The 27085-nt window shown below is 58.7% G+C and overlaps 2 protein-coding genes and 1 long non-coding RNA gene across 5 annotated transcripts; 1 reads left to right on the forward strand and 2 right to left on the reverse strand.

The window, feature by feature from the left end:
- Positions 1–230: 230 nt before the first annotated feature.
- Positions 231–15657, reverse strand: IQCN (IQ motif containing N). Its single transcript, XM_030335750.1, is given in 5 exon segments — positions 231–1192; positions 8552–11851; positions 11853–11941; positions 15135–15259; positions 15581–15657. Coding segments are annotated over 5 exon segments (4518 nt in total). The 3' UTR covers positions 231–265.
- Positions 15658–18930: 3273 nt separating this feature from the next.
- JUND (JunD proto-oncogene, AP-1 transcription factor subunit) lies at positions 18931–20787 on the reverse strand. The gene has a single exon (XM_030304595.1). It carries the CDS (start codon positions 20684–20686, stop codon positions 19643–19645), a length of 1044 nt encoding a protein of 347 aa, XP_030160455.1. The 5' UTR covers positions 20687–20787; the 3' UTR covers positions 18931–19642.
- A 946-nt stretch (positions 20788–21733) lies between these two features.
- On the forward strand, positions 21734–26111 carry LOC115506634. Of its 3 annotated transcripts, none has more exons than XR_003966471.1 (3): positions 21734–24772; positions 25110–25480; positions 25606–26111. It is a non-coding gene; the product is annotated as an uncharacterized LOC115506634 (long non-coding RNA). The 3 variants fall into 3 exon arrangements; XR_003966470.1 differs by lacking the exon at positions 25606–26111 and having other exon boundaries at positions 21734–24061; positions 24622–24772; positions 25110–25575; XR_003966467.1 differs by lacking the exon at positions 25606–26111 and having other exon boundaries at positions 25110–25575.
- The last annotated feature ends 974 nt before the right edge of the window (positions 26112–27085 follow it).

Below are 27085 nucleotides of genomic sequence, written 5' to 3' on the forward strand. Positions count from 1 at the left end.
TGTCGGCCCTGACCTCTGGAAAAGATTGAGGGTCCCTCTCCCGGCTGCAGAACCCAGGTGCCGACTGCACGGTTGGAAGCTTTGGGGCCCCTCCCATCCAAGATGTTCCAGAGCCTCTCAATTCCCTCCCACACCCCCAACCACACCCAAGACACCCCCACGAGCACAGGTGGACCAAGACTCAGGCTGTGGAGGGCTTTATTCACTAGACCCAAAGAGCCACATTGCCCCTCTCCTGGTGTCCCCCCACCAGTCAGCCAATGTCCTAGACACCCGGCCACTGCATATACTGCGGATCGTCCCACGCTGCTGGTCCCAAGAGCGCATCCGTGGTGAGGGCGGCCCGAGTGTGATGGCCGCGCCAGGTGGCTTGAAGCGTCTTGGCTGCCACCTGCTTCTGCCTCAGCTGGCGGCGTGCGCTGAAGCCCCTCCACGCCGACTGGATGGTCGCGGCTGCCTCATTCTGGCGACGGGACTGCCGGGGGCTCCCGGGGGTTGTCTGGGTGCCAGAGCCCCATGGGACGCCTGCCTGGACTCTGGCGCCCCGGCCCATGCCGTGCACCACCCGAGTAGGCAGGGTGTGGCCACACATGTGGCACGTGCGGGGGCTGGAACCCACGAGCATCACCACACTGGGCGGGCTCCCCGCCCTGGGACTCAGGGACTGGCAGAGGGGGCAGACGTGCGGCTGGCAGGACTGGAAGCAGCGGTGGTCAGAGGTCCACCCGGTCCTGCCGCCCATCTCGGCCCACACGCCCTGGAGCAACGCTGGCGGGGTTTGGCCCCGGCGGATACAGAAGCCCCGCCACACGGCCTGGATGACGGTGGCAGCTCTGGAGAGCCGGGCCAGGTCCCGCCGCACACAGTAGCCACGCCAGGCGGCCTGGATGATGACGGCCCACTGGTGCCACGCTTTGATGGCGCGGCGTGCCAGGTAGCCACGTGTGCGCGCCTGGATAACGACCACAGCGCGGATGATTATCTTCTCCACGGCCTGCATCGATGCCATCAGCTTCCCCGGCTGCCTGGGATTCACTGCTGCCTCTCTGCCCACAGTGTCCCCCGGCACAGAAGCCCTGGCCGGCTCCCACGGGCCACCAGGGGTCACTGCGCCGTCCACGGGCCCGACGGCTCCACTGGGGATGGCAGAGTTCCGCGCTTGGCCACCAGCTCTGACAGCGTCCGCGGGGCCCTGGAGTACAGTGGGAGTCAGGAGTGCCCTAGGACTATCTGTAGGAGCCACAGCGCTCTGGAAATCCCGAGACCCCCATGTTGGCTCCTGGGTTGAAAGGGGCCTCCGGGAACCGCCAGGTGAAGACTCATAGCCCAGAGACACCCTCCAAAACTCTGGGTGCAGCCCAGAGATGCCCATGTCGTGTGTCGCCTCAGTACGCGTGATTGGTGTTATGGCTGGTGGCGTAGCCGGGAGGTGTTCGGGACTTTGCCGTGAGGACCTGTGGGCCTGCTCTCGCACGTCACGTGAGGGCACGATCCTGGCTACCTTATCATCTAGCATTTCCGACACAAGACTACCAGGCATGGACCTATAGGATTTTCTAGAGCCAAGAAACTTGTGGCTGGTCTGAGCCGGATCCCCAGACGCTGGCTTCTCGTGTGTTCTGGGGACAGCTTCTGTCTGGAACCCACCAGATGCCACCCCACTCACCCTGGGCGGATAAAGCGGCACATGTGAGGCCACCCTGGTGGCCCCTGACCTCTGGGAAGTCCTGGGGGTCCCCATCCCAGCTACCGACCCTGGGTGCAAACTGGATGTTATAGTGCTGCCATGGGCCAGCTTGGGTGACCCTGCGGCTATGGTAGAAGCCCCCGCCTCGTGGGCGTGGCTCTGGGGCACGTGATCCACCAAGGGGTTCTGAGGCACAATGAGAGCCACTGAGGGGCTCTGGGACCCATGAGCCGCTGTTGCCCGTTGATGAGCCAAAGGGGCCCCGGTAGCTCTGACAGACTCCACGTGCACACTGGGGACCCTGCTAGTTGTCACAAAGTGGGAATTGGGGGCCCCCCAAGTGGTTGCTGACCCCTGCTGCAGAGCTGCAGTGACGCCACCTGCCCTCCAGTGCTTGGCAATACTCAGGGCCTGGGGAGGGACAGGGGCCATGCCACTGGTCAGCGACTTGGTTTCACTGGGAACCACCTCCTCCAACAATGGCTTTTGACCGTTGGGAAGGACCTGGAGGTTGTGGTTGATGTCAGTTGACGGGAGGCTATGGGACATCCACGGGGTTTCCTCGAGGACTATGGACTCCCCACTGAATTCAGACGCCTGGGACAGAGCCTTCCCCAGGTCCTCTGGCTTCATCATGACCTGGTCATCTGTGGTCTCAAATGGCATCATCCCAAGAGCGTGGCTCAACTGTGAGGCTCTTTGTAGAACCGTGGGCCTTTGGTGCACCCTCCAGGTTGTGCCACTAGCTTCCCCAGCACGGGGATGAAGTTGAGCCAGGCCAATGGCACGGGATGCTTGGAAGGGGGCTATAGACCCTTCCCCAGCCAGGGATCCGTAGTAAGGACGGGGAGTGATCCCGATCAGCATGGACCCCTGGGGAAGGCTCTGGGCCACATTTCCGACTGTGGGGGGCAGGCCAGCTGCGCTAGCCCTGGACCCCAGAACCAGGCCCCCATTCAGTCCCCCAGCCATAGATGCTGGAACCATAATAGAGGCCACAGACTCAGGGGAGACATTTGGGGCCACCTCACTCGCCACTGAACCTGGGACAAGGCTCGGAGCAGTGAAACTAACTGCGCGTCTTACAGGGAGGCTTTGCCTCATCCCACCAGCCCCAGACGCTGCAATCAGACTGGGGGCCACAGAACCTGGACACAGGGTCCTGGTCATGCCACTGGCCACAGAACCCAGAGGAAAGCTCTGGGCCACAGCACTGGCCATGGGATCTGGAGGAAGACCCTGGCCCATGCCCCTGATACCGGATCCTGGGGGAAGGCTATGGCTGATACCATAGATCACAGACCCCGGGGGAAGGGTTTGAGCTACACCACTGACCACATAACCTGGTGGAAGGTGAGGAGGCACGTCACTGATCACGGGCCCCGGAGGCAGGCTTTGGCCCACACCTCTGATCACAGACCCAGGAGGAAGGCTGGGGGCCACACCACTGGCCACAGCACCTGGGGCCATAGCTGTGGCCATCCTATTGGCTACAGAACCTGGCACCAGGCCACTGTCTGTGCCCATCACAGGCTCCTGGCTGACAGCGTTTGCTTGTTGGTAACCTGGTGCCACAATTGTGGACACAGAAGGATGCTGGTGGTTCAAAGGTGTTGGGAGATCGACATTGACCGGAGACATATTGGGGGCCACGCTGGCCTGGGAAAACTTGAATGGACTCCTACCCCGTCTGTTGGGCACTGAAGCCCGGGAGAAACCAGGACCTGACTCTGAGGCTTGTTCACGAACCAAAGGGACACCTGCCACAGAGCCCGGGGATGCAGTGGGGGTCGTCCCACTGGCCACCTGAAACTGGTCTGGGCCCACACCAGTTACCGCACTTCTCTGGCACACACTCCCTGCGATGCCTGGACACACAGGTCCCGGACACACACTTAGGAACATACCAGCAGCCAGGGTCCCCCGAGACATATTTGGGAACATGCCGGCAGCCATGGCACCTGGGGACATGCTGGTAGCCATGCCCCTGAACAGAGCCCCCGGAGATATACCGGTTCCCTGGTCTAGACAAGAGTCCTCTCCACTAGCCACAGGCACCTGGTAGAGGTCTGGGGCTGAAACAGCAACAGCAGAATGTGCCGTCCTACTTGGACACCTCCCCCTGACACTGAATGGCTGATGGCATTCAAGGGACACCTCACTGAACTCAGGGGCCTGGGGGTGTGAGGCCACCCCGCTAACCATTACAGGATCTTGACATGGGTCCACCCCAGGGGTCACAGATGGCTGGCTCAGACCTTGACCCATGCTGCTGGTCCCAGATGGATACGATGCACTCGGGGGGACTTCAGTCACAACCGATGGATGACACCGACTCGGGGCCACGGCATTCACCCTTGATGATGGTAGATTTGAACCCACTTTAGGGGGCCGACTTGACTGACGAACTGCACAGCTCGTACCACTCATTACAGATGGTTGGAATAGGCTGAGGGGCTCCCTACTGGCCACAGGTGCCTGGGCTAGGCTGGGGGCCACCCCACTGGTCACAGATGGCCGGGCTAGGCTGGGGGCCACCCCACCAGTCATAGGTAGCGGTGTTAGGCTGGGGGCCATTCTACCGGTCACAGATGCCCGCATTAGGTTGGGGGCCATCCCACTGGTCACAGATGGCCAGGCTAGGCTGGGGGCCACCCCACCAGTCACAGGTAGCTGTGTTAGGCTGGGGACCACCCTACTGGTCACAGATGCCTGCATTAGGTTGGGGGCCATCCCACTGGTCACAGATGGCTGGGCTAGGCTGGAGGTCACCACACTGGTCACAGGTGGCTGGGCTAGGTTGGGGGCCATCCCACTGGTCACAGATGGCTGGGCTAGGCTGGAGGTCACCACACTGGTCACAGATGGCTGGGCTAGGCTGGGGGCCATCACACTAGTCATAGATGGCTGGGCTAGGTTGGAAGCCACCCTACCAGTCATAGATGGCTGGGCTAGGTTGGGGGCCACCACACTAGTCATAGATGGCTGGGCTAGGTTGGAGGCCACCCCACTGGTCACAGGTGGCTGGGCTAGGCTGGGGGCCACCCCACCAGTCACAGGTAGCTGTGTTAGGCTGGGGACCACCCTACTGGTCACAGATGCCTGCATTAGGTTGGGGGCCATCCCAGTAGTCACAGATGGCTGGGCTAGGCTGGAGGTCACCACACTGGTCACAGGTGGCTGGGCTAGGCTGGGGGCCACCCCACTGGTCACAGATGGCCGGGCTAGGCTGGGGGCCACCCCACCAGTCATAGGTAGCGGTGTTAGGCTGGGGGCCATTCTACCGGTCACAGATGCCCGCATTAGGTTGGGGGCCATCCCACTGGTCACAGATGGCCAGGCTAGGCTGGGGGCCATCCCACCAGTCACAGGTAGCTGTGTTAGGTTGGGGACCACCCTACTGGTCACAGATGCCTGCATTAGGTTGGGGGCCATCCCACTGGTCACAGATGGCTGGGCTAGGCTGGAGGTCACCACACTGGTCACAGGTGGCTGGGCTAGGTTGGGGGCCACTCCACTGGTCACAGATGGCTGGGCTAGGCTGGGGGCCATCACACTAGTCATAGATGGCTGGGCTAGGTTGGAAGCCACCCCACCAGTCACAGATGGCTGGGCTAGGCTGGAGGTCACCACACTGGTCACAGATGGCTGGGCTAGGCTGGGGGCCATCATACTAGTCATAGATGGCTGGGCTAGGTTGGAAGCCACCCTACCAGTCACAGATGGCTGGGCTAGGCTGTAGGTCACCACACTGGTCACAGGTGGCTGGGCTAGGCTGGGGGCCACCCCACTGGTCATGGATGGCCGGGCTAGGCTGGGGGCCACCCGACTGGTCAAAGATGCCTGGGCTAGGTTGGGGGCCACCATACTAGTCACAGATGACCAGGCTAGGTTGGGGGCCATGGCACTAGTCATAGATGGCTGGGCTAGGCTGGCGGCCACCCCACTGATCACTGATGCCTGGGCTAGATTTGGGGCCACTCCACTGGTCACAGATGGCTGGGCTAGTCTGGGGACCACCCTACCAGTCATAGATGGCTGGGCTAGGTTGGGGGCCATGGCACCAGTCACAGATGGTTGGGCTAGATTGGGAGCCACCCCACTAGTCATAGATGGCTGGGCTAGGTTGGAGGCCACCCCACTGGTCACAGGTGGCCGGGCTAGGCTGGGGGCCACCCCACCAGTCACGGATGGCCAGGCTAGGTTGGGGGCCACCCCACTGGTCACAGATGGCTGGGCTGGGCTGGGGGCCACCCCACCGGTCATGGATGCCTGGGCTAGGTTGGGGGCCACCACACTAGTCAAAGATGGCCAGGCTAGGTTGGGGGCCACCACACTAGTCACAGATGCCTGGGCCAGGCTGGGGGCCACGACACTGATCACTGATGCCTGGGCTAAGTTGGGAGCTGTCCCACTAGTCACAGATAGCTGGGCTAGTATGGGGGCCACCCTACCAGTCACAGATGGCTGGGCTAGTTTGGGGGCCACGGCACCAGTCACAGATGGTTGGGCTAGGTTGAGGGCCACCCCACTAGTAATAGATGGCTGGGCTAGGCTGGGGGCCACGTTACCGGTCACAGATGCCTGGGCTAAGTTGGGAGCTGTCCCACCAGTCACAGATGGCTGGGCTAGGCTGGGGGCCACCCCAGCAGTCATAGATGGCTGGGCTAGGCTGGGGGCCATCCCACTGGTCACAGATGGCTGGGCTAGGCTGGGGGCCACCCTACCGGTCACAGATGCCTCGGATAGGCTGGGGGCCACCCCACCGGTCATAGATGGCTGGGCTAGGCTGGGGGCCACCCTACCGGTTATAGATGGCTGGGCTAAGTTGGGGGCCACCCCACCGGTCACAGACGGCTGAGCTAGGCTGGGGACCACGCTACTGGTCACAGACGCCTGGGCTAAATTGGGAGCCACTCCACTGGTCCCAGATGGCTGGGCTAGGCTGGGGGCCACCTTACCGGTCACAGATGCCTGGTCTATGTTGGGGGCCACCCCACCTGTCACAGATGGCTGGGCTAGATTCGGAGTCACCCTACTGGCCACAGATGCCTGGTCCATGTTGGGGGCCACCCCACCTGTCACAGATGGCTGGGCTAGGCTGGGGGTGACCTTAGTAGTCATAGACGATTCAGATAGGCTGGGGGTGACCCTACTGACTATAAATGGCTGTTGTGGGTTTGGAGCCATGTTATCTGCTACTGATGGCAGGGAGAGGCTTGAGGTTAATCTACTGGCCCCAGAGGGCTGCTGATACACGGTAGGGGCCACATTACCCAAAGACACGCTTCTGGTCAGTCCTGTTCTATAGGATTTCTGGGACAAGCTCTTCTTCAGATCCATGGAGCTTTGGCCTGAAGACACATCCCTCTCATCCGGATCATCTGAGCCCCAGTGGACACTCAAGGTCACATGACCGGACACTGAGCTGTGGTGCAGAATGGGCATCGGCTCTGAACTCGCAGAGGGAGGGTGGTGGAGGTTTGGAGTTGTGTGTGGCCAGCTCACCTCCCTAGTTTCTTCCCTGTCTCCAGGCCCCTGAGGCCCCCCTGAGGCCTCTCCAGAGAGGAGGGCATCTACCCGGATGTCCCTATCCAAGCTGGCCTCCAAGGACTCCTCCTCCGCCAGGTCGATAGCAGTCAGACTGGTCACAGACATGGTAGAAAGGCTGAGTGAACTACAGCTGGGCAATGAGCTCTGGGAATTACTCACATTCGGGCCACAGTCTGTGGAGTCTGGGGACAGGCTTCCGGACAGGTCATTGTCCAGACCCTGTGGCAAACTGGCCACCAGTTCATTGAGTATACGGCCAGTCACTTGCTCCCATGGGCAGTGCCCACTGGAAATGGTACCCTCGGTCCGCTTCCTCTCCTGCTGAGGGATGGCTGTACCAGGCAGGGGGTGTGCCAACCTACTGCCTGGGGACGCTTGGAACACACTGGGATCTACCTGAGTCTTGAGTGCCCAGCGATGACCGGGAGCTGCGGAGCCAGGCAAGAGACCTAGGCTTATGTCACAGGCCTTGGGAGTCTGTGGTTGGGCTAGGGGTGCTTTCCTCACAGCGGCAGCCTTCCGTGGACCTGAGGTCGCCTTGCCGATTCTCTCCCTAGGGTCCGGGGAGGCCCGTTTGTGATTTGAGGACTGAGTTTTTTGCACGGCGTCCTCACGGACCACAGATGGCTGTCGTGGAACTTTGGTAGCCGATGACCGGTATACGCCGGGGGGCACCTTGTTGACCCCGGAGGGCCGACACCAACAAACAGATCCCCCATAGGCAGCGACACACCGGTGGGAGTGGGAGGCCTTCCCGCCACCCACAGTGCGGGGAGGCATAGCTGGGGCCACCCTGCCCTCCCTCGACGAGGCCCACGGATGTGGAGCCACCCTGCTGACATGTGGCTTATGGGAGCTCTGGGCTGTGCCACCGGCCACTGACGGCTGGCTGGTGCTTGGGCCCACACCGTTGGCAATGAGCGGCTGCCACAGACTGGGGGGCAGCTGCAGGAGGGGTGGCCTGGGCAAATCGGGGCCCGTGTCGCTCTCCACGGGGTTGAGATCCGATGCCAATTCACCGGCCGCTGGGGGGAGGCACACAGTTTCCTCACTGACCTCAGGATTCAGATACAGGTTTGAGGAGGAGTCCCTGCTGGGCCCCATCTCCCGGGATGAAGTGGGGTCCAGGGCAGCAATTAGGGGGTACTGATGAACAGTGGTGATCACTCTACTAATTAGGGAGGCACCCATGGAGACCACCGACGAGCAGGGTGACCCCCCGAGCATGGCCCCATCCCCCATCGCTGCTAAGAACCCGGCGGGCCTGCCTGTGAAGGAGCCCTCCCAGGCCGCATCCTGGGGAACCCTGACCTTGCTGGGCTGTGGTCTCACGGGGCCTAGGGTGGGCCCCCACGCAGCTGATGGGCTCCCCACCTCCACTGGGGTCGGCATCACAGTCATCCTGCTTCCTGCTGTTTGCGAGGTGGCCTTGGGGAGGACGACTCCGGTCCTCAGGGCTGCCTGAGACAAAGACTGGCTCAGGACCGCGCCCAGCTCCCCCTGACACAGGGCCTGGCTCAGGGCTGCCCACTCCTCCTCCGTCAGCGCCTTGCTGAGCACGCCCGCCAGTTTGCCCTGCTTGGCCTTAGCGAGTTTTGCCCGGAGCTCGGTGGGGGTCAGGGTGCGGGACAGGGCAATGCCCAGCTCACCCCAGGACAGCACTTTCATCAGCGCTGTGCCCAGCATGCCCTGGGGCAGGGCCTTGGTCATCGTGGCACCCAGGACTTTCTTTGTCAGGGCCTGGTTCGGGGCTGCCCTCACTTGCCCCTGGGAGAGGGCTTTCGCCAGCAGGGCACGGAGGTCCTCCTGGGAGCCCAGCTCGGCGGCCAGCTCGGCACACAGGGAGGCGAGCTGGGAGGCTGCCAGCTCTTCCTGGCAGGGTGTGGCTGGGCCGGCCATCGACGGCTGGGCCCGGGGAGCTCCACTGTCACCCCAGGATTCAATGTTGCGCGTGGGGTGTCTGGCAGATGCCGACAGGGGCATCAGCATGCTCTGGGTCTCGGAGGACCCCTGGCATGGGCCCCGGGTGGCTTTGCCCTGTGTATGGCTGTGGGGCTGGATCCGGGTCAGTCTGTCCTCTGGCTTGGCTCGGGGCAGAGTGCCAAGGGCACCAACGTGATGACAAGGCTGGGAGGAGGCCCTGAACCCAGCCAAGAGCGGCTGCGACCGGGTCTTGCCGCTGAGCTCAGCAGGTTGGTGGGTTCCATAGAGGCACTCGGCTGCTTCTGTGACCAGCTGGGCCTGGGAGTGCACCTTGGTCAGCCCGGTAGGCAGATGTGCTTGAGATTGGACCTTTACTGCTCCTGTGGCCAGATGTGCCTGGGACTGTGCTTTGGTCAGACATGTGCCCAGATGTGCAAAGGATGGGGTCTTGGTCAGCTTGGCAGATGGACGTGCCTGGGACAGGGCCTTGGACGGACATGGGCCCAGATGTGCCTGGGGCAGAGTCGCGGTCACCTCAGCAAGCAGCTGTCCCTGGGACGAGGCTGTGGTTGAACACGTGGCCAGCCGTTCCTGGGGCAGAGCTTTGGCCAGACATGTTCCCGCGGCCTTGGCCGGACATGTGGCCGGCTCGCCCCGGGGTAGGACCACAGCTGTTTCTACAGGCACATACACCTGGGATTGAACCTTCATGACATCGGTCCTCAGGTGTGTCTGTAATGAGGACTTGTTCCTGTCCTCAGTCACTTTTGCCCATGGCGAAGCCCTGGGCGTTTCAACGGCCAAACTGGTGTTGGATACTGTTTCCGTTTTCACCTGTTTCTGGGAGAAGGTCTTGAGTTTTTCAGCTTCTAAAGGAGGCCTGGCTGGAGCCTTGGGAGTCCCAGCCCCCAGATGTGGTGGGGGAAAGTATTTGACCTTTCCCTCAGGCAAGGATGAGCGGGATGAGATGTTGACCATCCCTGTTGTCTGCTTTGCATCCACCACAGCCTTGGCCTTTGGTCCGTTCAGATACGTGTGGGATGAGGTGTTGGGAACTCCGGCTGCCGCTGCTGCTGGAGGTGAAGACTTCAGATTTCCAGCTGTTGGAGGTGGCAGGCACAGGGTCCTGATGATGGCAGCCACCGAGCGGAATTGGGCTGGGGTTTTGGTGACCATGGCCGCCAGACGGGTCTGGGGAGGTGTCTTGGCCATCGCCGGCACTGGGCATGTCTGGGGCGGAGTCTTGGTCATTGCGGCCACAGGGCGTGTCTGGGTTGGGGGCTTGATCATTGAGGCTAACAGGCATATCTGTGGTGAGATCTTGGCCATCATGGCTGCCGGTCGTGTCTGGGGTGAAGGGTTGGTTATCGAGGCTGTCGCTCGCATCTGGGTTGGGGTCTTGGATACCGGGGCTGCTGGGGATGGCTGGGGTGGGGTCTTGTTCACCATGGCTGCCAAGCAAGACTGTAATGGGGTCTTGGTCACTGTGGCTGGCTGGGATGTCTGGGGTGAAGTCTTAGCCACTGCAGCCACCGGGCACGTCTGGGGTGAGGCCTTGGCCACCGGGCCTACCTGGTACATCTGGGGTGGGGTCTTGGTTATTGTTGCCGTGGGCGTCGAGCATGGCTGGGGTGGGGTCTTGTTCATCATGGCTGCCAGGCAAGACTGGAGTGGGGTCTTGGGCATCGCGGCTGCTGGGTACATCGCGGTTGGGGTCTTGGTCATCCGGGCCGCTGGGTACATCTGGGGTGGGGCCTTGGCTACTGTTCCCGTGGGCACTACACACGGCTGGGGCGGGGTCTTGGTTATCACAGGTGCTGGGCCTGTCTGGGGTGGGGCTTTGAAGACCTCTGCTTCCATGTGGTCCTGGGTCTGGGTCTTGAGTGATCGGTGAACTGCCGGGGCAGACCTGACAGGTGGTGGCGGCCCGGAGGCTCCTGACTTGCTGGCTCTGGCAGTTCCTTGCCTGGTCTTCACTGTGTCCCCTTCTACATGGACAAGGCAGGAATTTCTGACGGTTCTTGTCAGCAGGCATGGGCGGCACTTTGTATCTAGACTCACTGGACATGGAAGTCTGATGGCAACGGTCTGGTGTGGTAGGAAGGTGACGTTGGGGCCTCCAATGGTACAAGGGACCCGTATGCCCGGCTGTGGAGTACTCTGGGTCTGCAGGAGGACCAGCTGGTGGGTGCAGGCAGCCAGGCTGTCGGAGGAAGGGAACTGGGTCTCTTTGCTCACCATGATGGGCTGAGCCAGAGGGGACTTGCTCTCTCCTGGATGCTGGAACCGCACCTGCTGGGGGGGGTGGTAAGGGATGTCCCCCTCCTCCACGCTCACTTTTTTCTCCACCAACTTGCCAGACCGGAGGAGACGCTTGGTGTTGAAGTGTCTCCAGGCCTCCTGGATGGCCCTGGCTGCCATCATCTGGGAGATCAGCTTTTGCCGGAGCCGGTAGCCTCTCCAGTTGGCTTGGATGAGGGTGGCTGCACGGGACAGCATCATGTCCATCTCATCTACCAGGATGTTCTTGAAGGCCTGGCTCTCAACCACAGCCCGGAGGCGTGGGATGTGACGAGTCGCCTTCTTGTCCTTGTCCAGATCTTGCGGAAGGCTCTCCTTGGAACCAAGTGGCTCATGCTGAGGTTTTGGACGCAGTGTCCGTGCTTTGTCTTGGAGATTGGGGTCGGACTGGGGCTGGTACAAGCTCTGCCCATTGGGTGACAACTGGGGCTGCGTTGCTTGCTGCATTGTCTTTCTTCTTGAGCAGGTCAGCTCTGCCTGTGAAGGGTGGCAAGGAGGTAGGTGGTCAGGGAGTGGGGTCATGCAGGCAAGAGGTCTCCTTGCTGCAGCAAGCACTCCAGGACCTACATCTTTCTGTTCTTGGCACCTCACAATCTTCCTCCTCTCCTCTGCAAGCCCTCTTTCTCCTGGCCACCTACCGCGGTGGCCTTTGGTACCTATGTCTCCCTCATCATCCTGTGGCCACTTCGATGCTGGCACAGTGCACCCGCTCAGTTAAATGTCCAACCACCTTCTTGCTTTTTGAACTTCCTTTATATCTGGAACATAGTGTGAATATAGCACTGATCACACTATTTTGGAAAATTTCTGGGGTGTGTGTGTGTGTGTGTGTTATTTTTCGCCTCTCCCCATTTACTATGAATTCCTAGAAGGCTAGAACCAAGTCTGAGTCATTTCTGAGTCCCCATCTCGGTCACAGGGCCTGGTTTCAGGCTGCGAGCAGGTGAGTGTTGGGTGGGTGGCTACATTAATAAATGAGTGGTTGAGTGGATTGGAAGTTGGGCAGATAGGTGGACGAATGACTAGATGCGGAAGGGATAAATCTGGATAAATGAATGGTGAGTGGGTTGGAAAGATGGATAAAGGGTTGTGTGGAAGAATAAATCGGTAAATGAAATTGATGAATGAATTGATCAACAGATCAACAAATCAGGAAATGGACACATGGATGGATGGATGGATGGATGGATGGATGGATAAACGAATAGATGGATGGATGGATGGATGGGGAGAGAGAAGGAGGGAGGAATGGACGGATGGGTAGACGAATGAGTAGTGGATGGATGAAATCTGAGTAGATAAATGGGCGTATGAATGAAGAGAACTGAAGGAATTGAAGAGATCAATGAACAGGAGGTAGACTGATGGCTGGATGGATCAGAGAATAGATGGTGGATGACTCGTAGATGATGGGTAGATCAACGACAGATGGAAGGATGAGTAGAAGGACGAGGGGGTTCAGAGGGAGCTGGGATATTGCCAAGCAGCCCTGATGCGTAAGCTGGAGCATAAGACGCTTGTCTGGCAGAAGCCCCCCCACATCCCTGCCATCTGGTGGGAGCCGTCTGCATACCTTGAAGGGCCACAGAGTTGGCGAAGGAGCAGGAGGAGAAGGTGCAATCTCAGAAGCCAACTTGTAAGAGGAAGCAGCCTTCATTCAGCCCTTCATCTCATGCAACGTGCAGCAACGCTGCCCTGGGCTGGCTCTGACCTCAAGACCAACATGAGAAGAAATGTTAAAAAGCAGACAAACAAAATCCCCGAACCCCAGCATCTCGAAACAAAAATCAAAGACTTTTACTTCCACAGAGATGAATGTACAGAGAAGTTCATTCTAGTGTTATTCGGGGTTTTTGAATGTTTGTTTATTTTGAGAGAGAAAGAGTGCGTGCGAGCAGGGGAGGGGCAGAGGGGGACAGAGAGAATCCAAAGCAGGCTCCATGCTATCAGCACAGAGCGTGACCCAGGGCTCAATCTAATGACTGTGAGATCGTGACCTGAGCTGAAATCAAGAGTTGGACACTGACTGAGCCACCCAGGAGCCCCTAATGTTATTTTGTACATATAAGCAAAACAGAGATAGCCAAAAAGGTGATTCCTAGGGGGTCAGTTACAAGTGCATAAAGAAGGATGTTCAAGGATGTTCATCACTGTATTGTTGAAGAAGAGTAAAAACTGAAAACCACCCAAATGCTTATCAACAGGAGGCGGCTTAAATTACACAGAACAAGGGGGCCTGGGTGGCTCAGGTGATTAAGCGTCCGACTTCAGCTCAGGTCATGATCTCGCGGTTTGTTAGTTCAGGCCCCGTGTCGGGCTCTGTGCTGACAGCTCGGAGCCTGGAGCCCGCTTCGGATGCTGTGTCTCCCTCTCTCTCTGCCCCTCTCCTGCTCGCTCGCTTTCTCTCAAAAATAAATAAACATTAAAAAAATTGTTTTAATTTACTCAGAACATTCATACAGCGGTATGCAATCCAGCCGTCAGAAAGGTGTCCAGATCCACAAAAAGGGCTAAAATTTAAAAGATGGACACAGCATGACCACTTGGGGAAACTGTCGGTATCTTGAAGGCGATTCATCAATTCCACCCTGACATTTACACTCAAGAGGTCCACGTGTTCATTACACTCACCCCAAACCAGAAACCGTCCAAATGCCCATCAACAGAAGACTTAAATTCAACCATATCAGTAATTGATATAATAGACCAAACACCTTAAGACAGAGATGATCGAAATAGATTTGTTTTCAAAGACCCACGCGCTGCCTCCTTTCACAATGAATGTTGTAGCGTCACCTATGTAATGGCTTGAATGTCCTGTCCCAGCCCGGTGTTCACCCCAGCCCCAGGACAGGCTGGGCCCATTCAGAACAAGCATCAGTGTGAACTGAATCATAACGGCAAATGGGCCCAAGGCTGGTTCTCCTGGAGGTGGGCACAGTCATTGTCCCCATTTCACAGAGGAGAAACCTGAGGCCCGGAGAAGCCAATATACCATATTTCTTATTTCTTTGTTATTTCTGATTTGCCTCCCCGCCAATTAACTATGAGCTGCCCATGGGTAGGGATGTCTGCCTATTTTCTTTGCTGTTGAACCCCCAGTGCCTAGAATAGTACATACAATAGGTGCTCAATAGATGTTTATGGATAGATGCATGGATGGATGGATGGATGGATGGATGGATGCAGCCCAAGCTTCAGAACTTGGAGAGAGCAGCTTCAGGATCTGAAACGGCCTATCCCAGAGTCTGGGGTTTCATCAGCCACATGGGTCAGCCCTTTCAATGAGCTCAATCAAAATGAGTGAACAGACAACGGAGTGAGAGGGGACAGGAAAAAGGAAAGGGGCCCCCAGACATGTAAGCTGAGCTGGCTTGGAAATTTTGAGTAAACCCCTCTGAGCCTCAGTTTCCCTGTCACACAAGCTAAGACCACTTTCCCGGCCTCCCAAGAAACACGATAGGCTCTCCAGGCTGGGACCCCAGGCAGACAAACCCGCCATCAGGTTTTTGGGGGCGCCAAGCACCCCTGGTCTGAGGGACTGAAAAGCTGACCCACTTCTTGGAGTGGCCTGGAGAGTCCAAGGGGACTCTGAGGATGCTGGAGGCCAGGGGAGAACAGCCCAGTCTCCGTGTACCCACCCCCCAAACCCTCCACCAGCCCCACTCACCTGCCCCTGAAGCTGAACCGACCGGCCCGAATGGCCAGCCTTGGGGCCCTGGTGCCACAATGGCTTTGTGACTCACAGCCAAGTTCCAGCCAATCCCCACCAGCTCCTCCTGGGGAAAGGGGGTTCTAGAAGGCAGACCCAGTGTGAGGGCAGTACCTAGATCAGGGCTGAGGGTTATGATGGTTGCTACATATTACCTGCCTGTCCTGAACAGAAAATTAAGGCCCTGAGCACAGAGGGGGGCCCGAATTCTTCCCCTACACGTGTCTCAAGGCAGACTCAGTCTCACATACCTTGGGCATTTGTTGAGCACCTAAGTTTGTAGTGGGACCTCATCTGGGTCTGGGGACACAAACAACTCAAATAACTTGGGGGTGTGAGACTGCTAGGAAGGAATCAAAGAGGGGGTGGATGGGCTGAGTCCCAGAGGAGAAGGGGTTAGTCACAGGAGAGCTGGGGGAAGGGCATCCCAGGTGGAGAACACAGCTTGGGCAAAGGCCCTGAGGCGGAAGAAGTTAGGCATGGTTAGGGAACGTGGAGGCTGATGTGGTTGGAGGCGAGGGAGAAGAGGGCCGGAGGTGGAGGACAACTGAATAGGGAGGAGTCAGAGAGGAGTACGGAGTTTGGGTTTTATCAAGAAGGTTCTGGGGAGCCGTAAGAGGGGTCCAGAGCAAAGAAGACACTGCTGTTGTAAAAGGCCAGGAATTGTCTGTGTCTGGCTCTGAGGATAGGGGCTCCTTAGAGTGAAGCTAGGCCCAAGGTCCCTTGGGGTCCCCATACGGGCCTGGCAAAACCGGGTATTGACTCTGAGCCACAGTCCTGAAGGGGAAAGTGAGGCCACCGTCCCCATTCACCTCCTGGGGCTGGGCTGATGCCCGGTGTGAATCACACTGCTGGCCGGGGCTGGGGCTGACACACACCTTGGCCTCGGCTCAGCAGGGTCCTGCCAAAGCCACACAGCCCGGCCCAGGCAGCCTCTGCCTCGCTTCCCTGGGGGTTGCTGGGGAACAGCTTCCAAGGCCAGCTGGGTAGCTGAGGGAAGAAGTGTTATCAGGCTCCCAGCTGTGCAAAGGCCCTGAGGCCAGAAAAGAAAGAAGTAGTTTGGGGGTGGTGGTGCCTGGAGAGACACTGACCTCTCCAGCGCCAGATGCACTCAAGGACTTTTTTTTTCCAGAAAGGTTTCAAGTATGGGGTCAGATCTGTGGTTTTCAACAAAGCCCCCATGTCACATGCTGGTGAAAACATAGGGCCTCCTCTTAGACCCAAGGCTCCTGGGAGCCAGGCAAGAGTCTAGGGTTCTAGACCCTGCTCTGCCATCTAGCAGGGGCGGGATACAGTAAGATATACTTGGCCTTTGTCCCTGGTCCCTGGCACTCTTCTCCTGAAACTCTCGGAATCTCTGAGGGTGATAAGTGTCTTTTGTAAACTAAGAGATGAGTGATGGCTGGGGACTAACAGATAGCTTCAGGATGGGGGCTGGTCCCCAGAAAGACCAAGGCATTAGAGGGTTGGAACTTTCAGCCCCACCTGCCAGACCTCCTGGGAGGGAGGAGGGGCTGGAGATTGAACTAATCACCAAAGGTCAGTGATCTAACCATCATGCCTATGGAAAAAGACCACTGGGGTTCAGAGAGCTTTTTAGTTGGTGACCACGCGGAGGTACCAGGAGGGCGGCACACACAGAGGGCGTGGAAACTCCACCCCCCTTCCCCTTGTATCTTGCCCTATATATCTCCACCTGGCTCTTCCCGAGTTGTATCCTTTAAAATAGTCCAGTAATAGTAAATAAAGCACTTTCCTAGGCTCTTTGAGCTGTTCTGGCAAGTTATAAAAACTGGGCTGGGGGTCATGGAAATCCTTGGTTTCTAGCTGGTTGCTCAGATGTCCCAGGTGACAACTTGGGGCTTGCACCTGGCATCTTTTTTTTTTTTTTATGGTTATTCATTTTTGAGAGACAGGGCATGAGCTGGGGAGGGGCAAGGAGGGAGGGAGACACAGAATCCGAAGCAGGCTCCAGGCTCTGAGCTGTCAGCACAGAGCCCGATGCGGGGCTTGAACCCACAAACCGTGAGATCCAGACCCGAGCCGGAGCGACTGAGCCACCCAGGTGCCCCGTAACTGGCATCTTAAATGGGGATGGTCTTGTGGGACTAGGACCTTCACCTGTGGAGTCTGTGCGAACTCCAGGTAATGTCAGAACCGAATTGCAGGGCACCTGGTGTCTAGAAAACCGGATTGGTTGGTGTGGGGAAAACCCCCCAACACATTTGACGTCAGGATTAGGAATGAAACAGTTCAGGGGGGTGTCGGGCACATCTCCCAACCTCCTGGGCCTCCCCTTCTCTGTAGATTGGGGGCTGCACGGGGAACACTTGAGTATCGTTATTATTCTTCCCCCAAAGCGATATGGGAGATGTTACCTGGGCATGAACGTACCCATTTCACAGCACGGAAGGTAGAGGGGAGAAGGGGAGAGGACTTGGTTGAGGTCACGCAGTGGCAAATTGGCAAGTGAGGGCTCCGTCTCCTGAAGAGTGAAGCTCTGCCCCTAAAACATGGCTCTTGGCCCCCTCTGTGTCAAGACACCCCCAACTCAGCTTCAGCCTCTTTCTCGCTCCCGGGCCCCCTCCTGAAACGTCTGCCTGAAGGTAGGTGGTGCTCAAGAGGAAGTCACATGGTTAAAAACCAACCCCCAAAGCAGCTCCCGAAGCCTTGAAAAGTGGGCGGCCGGGGTGATCAGAAGGAAGAGTCCCACCCTTCCAATGGCAGAGGGACTGTGGGCATGTGCCATTCCTTCTTTGCACCTGTTCCCCCATTTATAAAACAGGGACAATTCATCTGCCTTCCTTAGCAGGGCTGGGTATACAGCTGGCGCTCAACACACGACCACCAGCTTGACTTGCCCTGTGCCTAGGTCCCTCCAGGCCCCAAGTGAAGCAGAAGCCCCAAACCCAGGGTCTTTTGCCCACACAACAGCACGGGCCAGAGCAGGCAGGGGAAGAAGGCGGCCTGGCAGTCAAGGCTCTGGAGGTGAGGTCCGCATGTCCCTGCAGTCTCCCGAAAACTTCAGGCTGTGTGACCTCAAGTTACTCAATCTCTCTTAACATTAGTTTCCTCAAAATGGGAGAGTAGGATGTTGGGAAGGGAGAGGTCTTCAGGGAGTACTTGGAAAATCCTGACTCCAAGTCAATACCCTTAAAGGACGATGGCACAGAATGTAGTTCTAACTCCGGTCCTGGAGGCAGACTGCCCGTCAGACCCCACCTGGGCCACTTTTCTTCTGGTCCTGAGATAGCATCTCCATCCACGGGACAACGGTGAGGTTACACTGAGCACCACCTGTAGCCAAGCACCACTCTGTGAACAAAGTGTTCATCCTCCAACTTTGTGGGACAATGTTACAACTGTTCTGCCCATTTTACAGACACGGTTAACAGAGGCCCAGAGGTTCAAGTTTCTGCCTTTTCCTGCCTGCCGGTACTGGGCTGTCCTCTTTCCATCTTGGTGTCTCTTCCCCCAAGGAGACAACCGTGGGCCCATTAGTTCCAAAAGCTTGTTGGAGATCCCAGTGTCCCCCACCTAACCTGGACATGAGTCGGCCCCAAGCCTAGGCGCGCCTAGATGGCGCTCGCTGCGCGCCAGATGTGCAAGGCCCCTCCCGGACGCCGGCTCTCCTCCGAAGTAGGGGCGGAGGGAGGAGGGGAAGGAGGCAAGGAGGGGGAAGGGGAGCGTGCGGGCCAGGCCCAGCCCAGCCCGACAGGCCCCGGCGGGGGAAGAAGGAGGCAGAGAGCCGAGCTGGCGTAACGAGACTTTACTGAAAACAGAAAACCGGGCGAACCAAGGATTACAAACCGGAATGTGGACTCGTAGCAAAACAAAACAACAGAACAAAAAGGGCGGGAGGAGGGGTGTCGGAAAGACGGAAGGGGGGGGGGAGCAAGAGCGAGGAAAGGGAAGGGAGTTTTTTTTTTTTTTCTTCTTCCCATTTCTTTAAAAAACCAACACAAGAAAAAACACACACACACAACCAACGTTTGTTCCCGAGTAGAAACATAAATAGGGCAGAATCGAACACTCTGTTCTTCTCTCTTCCAAAGGCAAAAAAAAAAAAAAAAAAAAAAGTAAAAGGAAAGGCAGGGCTTGAGGCTGCGCCCCCTCGGAGCCCCCTTCGGCAGCGGTGTGTACAACGGGGCGGCCGGGGCGCGCGGGTTTGTGCAACACTGGGTGGCCGCGCTCGGGGAACAGAGGCAGCGCGAGGGCGGGGGGGGTCATGCGCTTGCCCCCCGGGAGTAGGGGGTCCAGCTTGTCGAGTCTGAGGCGCCCTCTCCGAGTCCTGGGCACCCTCGGGGGGTCCTCAGGGACCGCGCCCTCTCGGAATCCTGGCACCCTCGGGGTGGGGGGGGTGTCCCCGGGGCCGCGCCCTCTCGGAGTCCGGGGCGCCCACGCCCCCCCCCCACGCAAGCCCGCCTCCCGGGGAGGGGGGCCGCGCATGCGCCCCGCGCGCGGGCTCAGTACGCGGACACCTGGTGCTGGGGCAGCAGCTGGCAGCCGCTGTTGACGTGGCTGAGGACCTTCTGCTTGAGCTGCGCCACCTGCTCGCGCAGCAGGCTCGCCGTGGACGCCAGCTCCGTGTTCTGGCTCTTGAGCGTCTTGACTTTCTCCTCGAGGCGCGAGATGCGCTCCAGCTTGCGCTTGCGGCACTTAGAGGCAGCGATGCGGTTGCGCAGCCGCTTGCGCTCCGCCTTAATGCGCTCCTGCGTGTCCATGTCGATGGGCGACAACGGCGGGCTCTCGCCGAAGCTTGGCACGTCGGGCACCGTCTGCGGCTCATCCTTGAGCGCCGTCAGGCGGGGCGGCCCCAGCGCGCCTGGGGGCGGCGGCGGAGGGAAGGGCACAGGCTCGGCGGCGAAGGCGACTGTCGCAGCACCCCCTGAACCTCCGGTGCCGCCCGCATAGCTGCTCAGGTTCGCGTAGACGGGCGCCTCGGGCGTGGCTGCCGCCGGGGCCAGTTCGCCAGGAGGCGCGGCGCCCGCAGCCGTGCCCGAGGGTCCTCCCGCGGCCGCGGCAGCGGAGGCCGCGCCCGCGCCCAGCTGGTTCTGCTTGTGCAAGTCCTCCAGGGCCTTGACGAAGCCCTCAGCAAACTCCTGCTCCTCGCTGGCCGCCACCTTGGGGTAGAGGAACTGAGTGCTCGTCGGTGTGGTGGTGACCAGCCCGTTGGACTGGATGATTAGGCGCTCGAGCTCCGGCGAGGCGAGCTTGAGCAGCCCCAGGTCGGGCGAGGCAAGCAGGCCGTCGGGGGGCGCCGCGCCTGGGGCGCCGTCGGTGCGCAGGGGGGCCGGGGGCGGCGCGGCGGCAGGCTTGAGCGCCGCCGCCACCTGCTCGCTCAGGCTCAGCGTCAGCGCGTCTTTCTTCATCATGCTGCCAGTCGCCGCCGTCGGGGGCGCCCCGGGGAACAGGCGACCCGGGGACGCGAAGCTACCACCGCCACCACTGCTACTGACGCCGCCGCCCAGGCCGCTCAGCGCCTCATCGCCGTAGAAGGGTGTTTCCATCCTCCGCCTCCCCCGCCGCGCCGGCCCGGGGGGGGGGAGTGGCCGCGGCCGCCCGGGGGGCCTACGCCCCCCCGTCCGCTCGGCCCTACGCCCGCCCCGGCCGAGGCCGCTGCGCCCGGCCCTCCGCTGGCGGCGGCTCCTACGCCGCGCAGTTCGCGCGCCCTCTTATAGCCTCGGCCCAGCGCGATGAGCTCACTGCCCCCGCTCGCCATTGGGCGTGGGTGACGTCGCTCATTTGCATGGTGGGGTGGGGCCAAGTCATTGACGCCCCCCTAGCTGCCGTTGCCCCGGTGACGCGCGGTAAACCGCACAACAGCGCGCTGCCTTGTGGGTTGACGTCATGGGGGCGGACCCCGAGCCCGGACCCGGTTACCCCGCCCCGGGAGCGCAGTGTACAACCAATGCCCCCAGCGCTGCCTCCCGCCAAGGCACGTCCCGGGTGGCGTGATGAGCCCGGCCACCAGCCGCCTGCCCGCCCCAAGGCCCCGCCCCGCATCCGCGCGTGGGGCCCCGGCGGGGAGGGGGAGGGGGCGGGGGCGGGAGCGGGGGCGGTGCCGGCCTCCGGGGACCGGTGGGGGGATGGGGCCCGGATGGATAAATAACTCCCTGGCGCCCTCCGCTCCACTACGCCTACTAGTGCCTTCCTTACCGCTCCTCTATTCTGGCTCTGTACGGGCTGGGGGCAGAAGGCCTTAGGGAGCTGTACCCGGTGGCTTCCTGGGCGTGTTGGCCAGATCTGCCTGTTTCACCCCCACCCCAAATCTCCAGTGATGTGTTTGCCCCAGAAAGACGAGGGAAGGGAGAGGAGAACTGTTGGAAGCTGCTGAAAGCGCTTTGATCTTGATACTTTTCACTGAGAAGTCTAAAAGTACGGAGTCCAACTTCCTGACTTTACAGACTGAGAAACTGGGGCTTACTAAATTGTGACCAGGCCTGACCTCTTATTCACCTGGTAGAACCCGGGCCTCCTGGGCCTCCTGCTCCTGGGCAGCCGCCTACAATTTTACCCTGCAACTGCCAGGGCCTGCTGTGGGTCCCGAGGTGAGGGTGATGGACTATAGCCCCTCCCCCCTCGCCCCGTTTCCTCAGCGGCTCTCCCTTCCGGAATGTTAAGGCAGGAGCCCATCTGGTCATTGTTACCTGCTTATTATTATTTTGTTATTGTCAGTGCTCAACGGGCCTCCTAAAAGACTGGCTGGGGATGGGATATGAGGGTGTAGGGAGAGGGCAACCTCTCCAACACTCCCTAGGGATTGTTGGGACATCTAGGTCTGGCTGACAGCTCCTGCACACAACCCCTCAGGTAGACTGTGAAGGCTCCAAGGACCCTTCTTCCAAGGACTCCCTCTGACCTTTCACTTTCACCTTCTCTGAGCCTTGGCCTCTCAGCTCGTAGCTGCCTCAGGGCCTTTGCATGTACTATGCCCTTTGCCCGTGCTCCCTTCCCCACTGCAAATCCTAATGTCCTCAGAGAGGCCACTCCCACTCAGTGTATTTCCATTGTATCCTTGGAAGCATTCAGAATGACAGGATGGACCATAAATTTCCGGAGGGCAAGGACCTTTATCTATCCCGAACCTGTTGGTCACCAACATCCAATACAGCACCTGGCTCAGTGTTGAAGGAGAGTGCTGCCTGGCCTAGTTGCGGTGGCAGTCTCTGGCCTCAGTTTGTCTGACTCACCTGTAGGCATGAACATTCCCAGTCCCCAACCCTCGTCTCCTACCTCCCTACCTCATCTGGCCCTGCCCCTGATTGGGCCCTGGAGCAAGAAGGCCATGAAGGAAACTGTCACCAGGAGCAGGAGGCCTGCCCTGGTGGGCAGTGGCCCAGGGGTGTGAGTGTGTCTATATCCACACAAATGTCTGTTTGTGCCTGTGTTGTGTTCATGTATGGGTCAGTGTACTCAGGTGTGTTCACACACAAGGGCAGGTGTCTATGTGCCAGTGTGGGTTCATGCACGTAGATCTGTGTGCCTGTATGTATACACATATATGTATACTTGTATATACGTATGTGTCCATTTGTGTGTTTCTAGGCACGTAGGTCTCTGTGCCCTCCAGACCTGTCCTCTCAGGTCCCAGCCTGGGCAAAGGGACCCTTGATGAGAGGGGATCCTGTCCCCAGCCTGTTGCTAGCCTTGCCCTGGGACCCTGCTCTGGGCCTGTGCAATGGGGCTAGATTGGAGGAGATGGGGCCATGCTTCTCTCCAAGGCAGGACATGAGTGGGTGGCCTAGATAGCCTCCACCCTGACCTTGGGCCTTGACCTTAATAAGTGGGTGAATGGTCTGGTGAAATATGGGCAGAACCTACCTGAGCTGAAAAACTGACCAGCAAACAGGCCTTGGGAAATGGAGGCACAGGGAACCCAAGGCAATTCACCTCTCTGAGTCTCAGTTTCCTCCTCATGAAAATGGAGTGAGTAATCTCACCTCCCTCGTGGAGTATTGTGATTTTTGTTTCTTTTTCTTTTTCTTTTTTTTTTTTATTCAGTAAACTCTACCCCCTTCATGGGGCTAGAACTCACGACCCTGAGATCAAGAGTCCACATGCTCTACTGACTGAGCCAACCAGGTGCCTCAAAAAATACTGTAGTTTTTATTGGATTTAAAGGAATAGAGCTCATAAGTGCTTTCTATAATTGTTTTATGTTATTATTATAAGGCTAGCCTTAGCTGTGTATGGTTGTTTGGCCTGGAGCTCCTTCGGCCAGAAGTGCCCTTCTATCCAACAGGCAAATTGCTACTCTTGCTTCAAAACCCACTGTCTCCTCCTCCAAGAAGTCTTCCCTATCCACACCCTCAAGGAGTCCCCTAAGCCACCCCCCACCCCCCACCGTCTGGCTGAGCCCGTCCACCATCTGTATTGGGCTCTGTCTGCCCCAGATGGGGCAGGGGAGAGTCCTGTAAGCTGGGTAGGCAGGACCTGTCTTGGCCTCTAAGTATGGGGAGCTGCCCTGGGCAGACTCTGCCAGCCCCACTTTTCAAGGAGTTGAAAAACTGGCTCCTTCAGTCTCTGCTGTGCACCTGCTGTTCCCTCTGACCCAACACCTTTTCCTACCCTCTCCTTTCTCCTAGCCAGAAAGCCCTCTGGGACACCCTAATACTGCTCTTCCATTGGGACCAATCCTATCCCCACCTCATCAGGCAGTTCAATAGGAGGCCTGAATCCATCAACCAGCCATATGCAGTGAACTAGGGGTAACTCCTATTCTCTCATTCATTCGACAGATACTGACTGAGCACCTGCTGTGAGCCAAGCGATGGGGACACACACGAGTGACACAAACACCCTCACCCCGCACCCGGTCTGAAAGAGGAACCTGTCGAACGCGGCTTCAAGGAGGCTGAAGGGTGCCCCCTCCATGGACGGGGGTATGTTTTAGAGTTGGGTGATCTGGGAGGGGCACCCTGGGAGGTGATGCTGAACGAAGGAGAAGCTGGAGCAAATCTTGAGCTAATTTGAAGGCCCAACATCCCAGACTGTGGGAACAGCAAAAGCAAACGCCCTGGGGCAGAAACCAGCTGGCCACATTGATGGAGAGAGGCAGGTGGCGCTGGATTGGGCGAGCCAGGGGAAGCCAGAGGGAGAGAAGGAAAGCAAGGGTGCAGGACTTCTACAGAACCCGGTGGTGTTTGTCCCAAGAGTAGTGGAAGTGGCTGTAGAAGATGGGACTGAGGGAGAAGTCGGTAACAGGGCTCGGCCTGGACTCTGCATTTTCGCCCTTCCTCTCCCAGCCCCTCCAGGAGTCTCAGGACATTATCTCACTTCCCAGATCAGCGTCCAGGGAGGGTGCGGGACCCACCCGGTCGAAAGAATCCCCAACCCCTACCCCCACCCACCCATCCCCGTTTGGAACGGAAGCTGAAACTCACCCCCACCCCTCTCCCAGCCACGGCTCTAATCTCTGCCGCTCTGGCGCCTCTTTCTCGAGAGCGAAGAGCTTACCCTTCTTGTTTAAAGCGACCTGCAACTCGGTTTAATGTTTAGTCTTTATTTGAAGACCCAGAGAACTAAAATCTACTCGATGAAACGGAAAGCCCCAAAGAAAGAGAAAGAAGGAGTTAATCAGGAAGCAGAAAGGGGTGAGGCGGAGGGGACCTCTCCATGGGGAGGTACGCGGGGAATGTCCCGCGGCGGTCGGGACACCGCGGGGCTGGGTAGAGTTTATGGGGAACGTCCTCCGACACTTAGGACCCACCGGCTGTTGGGGGCGGGGCTTGCGATCTCAGTCCCCGGGTGACGGGACCCCGCTAGGGGGCCGGGGGAGGGGCGCCGGCCTTGGGCCGGGGGCGCGTCGGCCCCGGCGCATTCCTGAGGATCAGGTTACCGGCCAAGGCGGCGGCCCCTCCCCTCCCTTCCAGCCTGGCTTCCGCCCTCGCCAGGGGCAGGAACCACAGTCACCTCCCCCGTCCTGTGCAGGTGCTTGGCCAGCCGCAGGGAGGGGATCCACACCCTGTCCTCTGGGCCGGCACTGGCGCTCTCCAGTCTCACAAGACCATTTTACCGACGAGGAAACCGACGCGTCCTCAGCGCCTTTTCAGCACTGGTGGAACCAGACTGATAGAGCTTGCTTTACGACCCATGGCCCAGTTGACTCCACCGAGGGTGCAGTGTCGACAGCCTCTCGTAGGCAGGCCGGGAAGAGCGGCTCAGTCTAAGTCCAGTGTTCATTGATTGTCCTGGGTGAGCCCAGAAGGGCGCCGGCTCAAGGAGAAAACCACGCCTCACAACACCTTCCCTACCAGATTCCTGCGCTCATCCAGGGAACTCTGCTGTATACCCAGGCCCAGGTTAGGCCCTTTCACGGGCAGACTTTAAGAAACCAGAAGGTTTGGGGGTCAGAGGGTGGTGAGTCGGGCTTCACTAAAGCAACTTCAGAAGCTGATTTGTTTGATTTTGTTTTTCTTTTGGCCAGCCTCAAGCACCATCAGCCTCAATCACCCCTTCCGCCACCCACTCTTGAGCACCTACTGTGTGTCCGGGCTCTGTGTGCTGGGGGAGGGTTTTCCATCATCCCTCATCACCTCCTAAGCTGATCCGCGAATAGAAGACAGGACAGAACCACCATAATGAAGAAGTATGCTTTAGGCTGATGTCACTCTTTCTCCTTCAGGTCGACCCCTTTTTCTGTTTTTACTTGGGTAAATATATTTCAAAAGGGAAACTTCATGTCACCACCAAGAATGGAAAACCAGTTTCTCTTCCATAAATAGAAGGAAAGTGAAAAACGATGAAATGAGAGCAAAACCCAGGCATTCCCTCCTCAAGGACACTCTGGGCCAGGCCCAGAGTGGGAATGTCCAAATATCCAGAAAGCACTAAAGGCAGAGAATCCCCAAGCCAAGCCAAGAAGAGTACAGGAGGGGCCACAAGGGTAGTTTTATCCCCTAGCGGCCCAGCACACAGTAGATGGTCAGTGATGTGCTAAGCCTTGGCAGTGAGCACCTACTACATGTGGGGGTTGCCTGCATCCAACAGCAGCCTTCCAATGCCTGTGGGTTACTGACCCGTTTCCAGGTACAAGTGAAGGTGATGGCAAGTAGCAGCCCTTTGGGGGTGGGACCCCACTGGGGCCTCTCTGGGGAGACTTCAGGTTGGCTCAGTTAAGTGGAAGCTTCTGCCTAAAGACTTTGGGGCTGTCCCCACCCACAGTCCTGTGGCCCCTGACGTCCTTCTGTGCTGAGTTATGGGCCCCCTTCCCAGGCTGCCCAGGGACTGGGGAGGGAAGCAATGTGTGAATCAATGAATGAGTGCGAATAAGTAAATGAGTGAGCGAGTGGATGATGTAACGGATGGTTTGGTGAAGTAATGAATGGATGAATGAATTAACGAATGACCGGATGCACCCATGCTGCCAAGATGGGATACCCACTGCCCACATTTTTCCGTGATACCTTCCCACCAGCACTGCAAGGAGGGCCACCTGTCCACATTTTTCAGATGGATAAACTGAGGCTCGGAGCAAACCATGGCTCCACATGTTGGAGGGCAGATTGGAATACAGGTGGCCTGGTTCACCGCGAGCTGCAGGCAGAGGGGCTGGAGCTCAGGGGGCCTGGCTGGGGCAGAGGAAAGTTGGAACTGGACCTCAAGCCTGCGGGGCCTAGAGGGCCGGCACCTGATCGTCGCCCAGTAAAGGAGCGGGGCCCCAGCGGAGGAGTACATTGAATGGGGGCCAGGCCAGACGAAGGGAGAGAGCGGGGAAGCGGTGGGGGCGGGGGCGGGGCCGCCGGAGTGGGGAGGAGCAGGCAGTCTCAGTCGCTTAGGAAGGGGCCCCAAGGAAGGAGCAGGATTGGGGGGCGCCCCGACACGCGAGACACACAAACGCCAGCCCTGCGTCTCCCGAGGGTGGGGGGCACAGCCCCCCCCCATCGGAACCTGAGGCCGCCACCGTA

This window comes from Lynx canadensis, chromosome A2, assembly GCF_007474595.2.
Source record: "Lynx canadensis isolate LIC74 chromosome A2, mLynCan4.pri.v2, whole genome shotgun sequence".
NCBI classification, from domain to species: Eukaryota; Metazoa; Chordata; class Mammalia; order Carnivora; family Felidae; genus Lynx; species Lynx canadensis.

Coding starts and splice junctions, on each gene's coding strand:
- JUND (XM_030304595.1), bottom strand. CDS start 20,686: ATGGAAACACCCTTCTACGGCGATGAGGCGCTGAGCGGCCTGGGCGGC.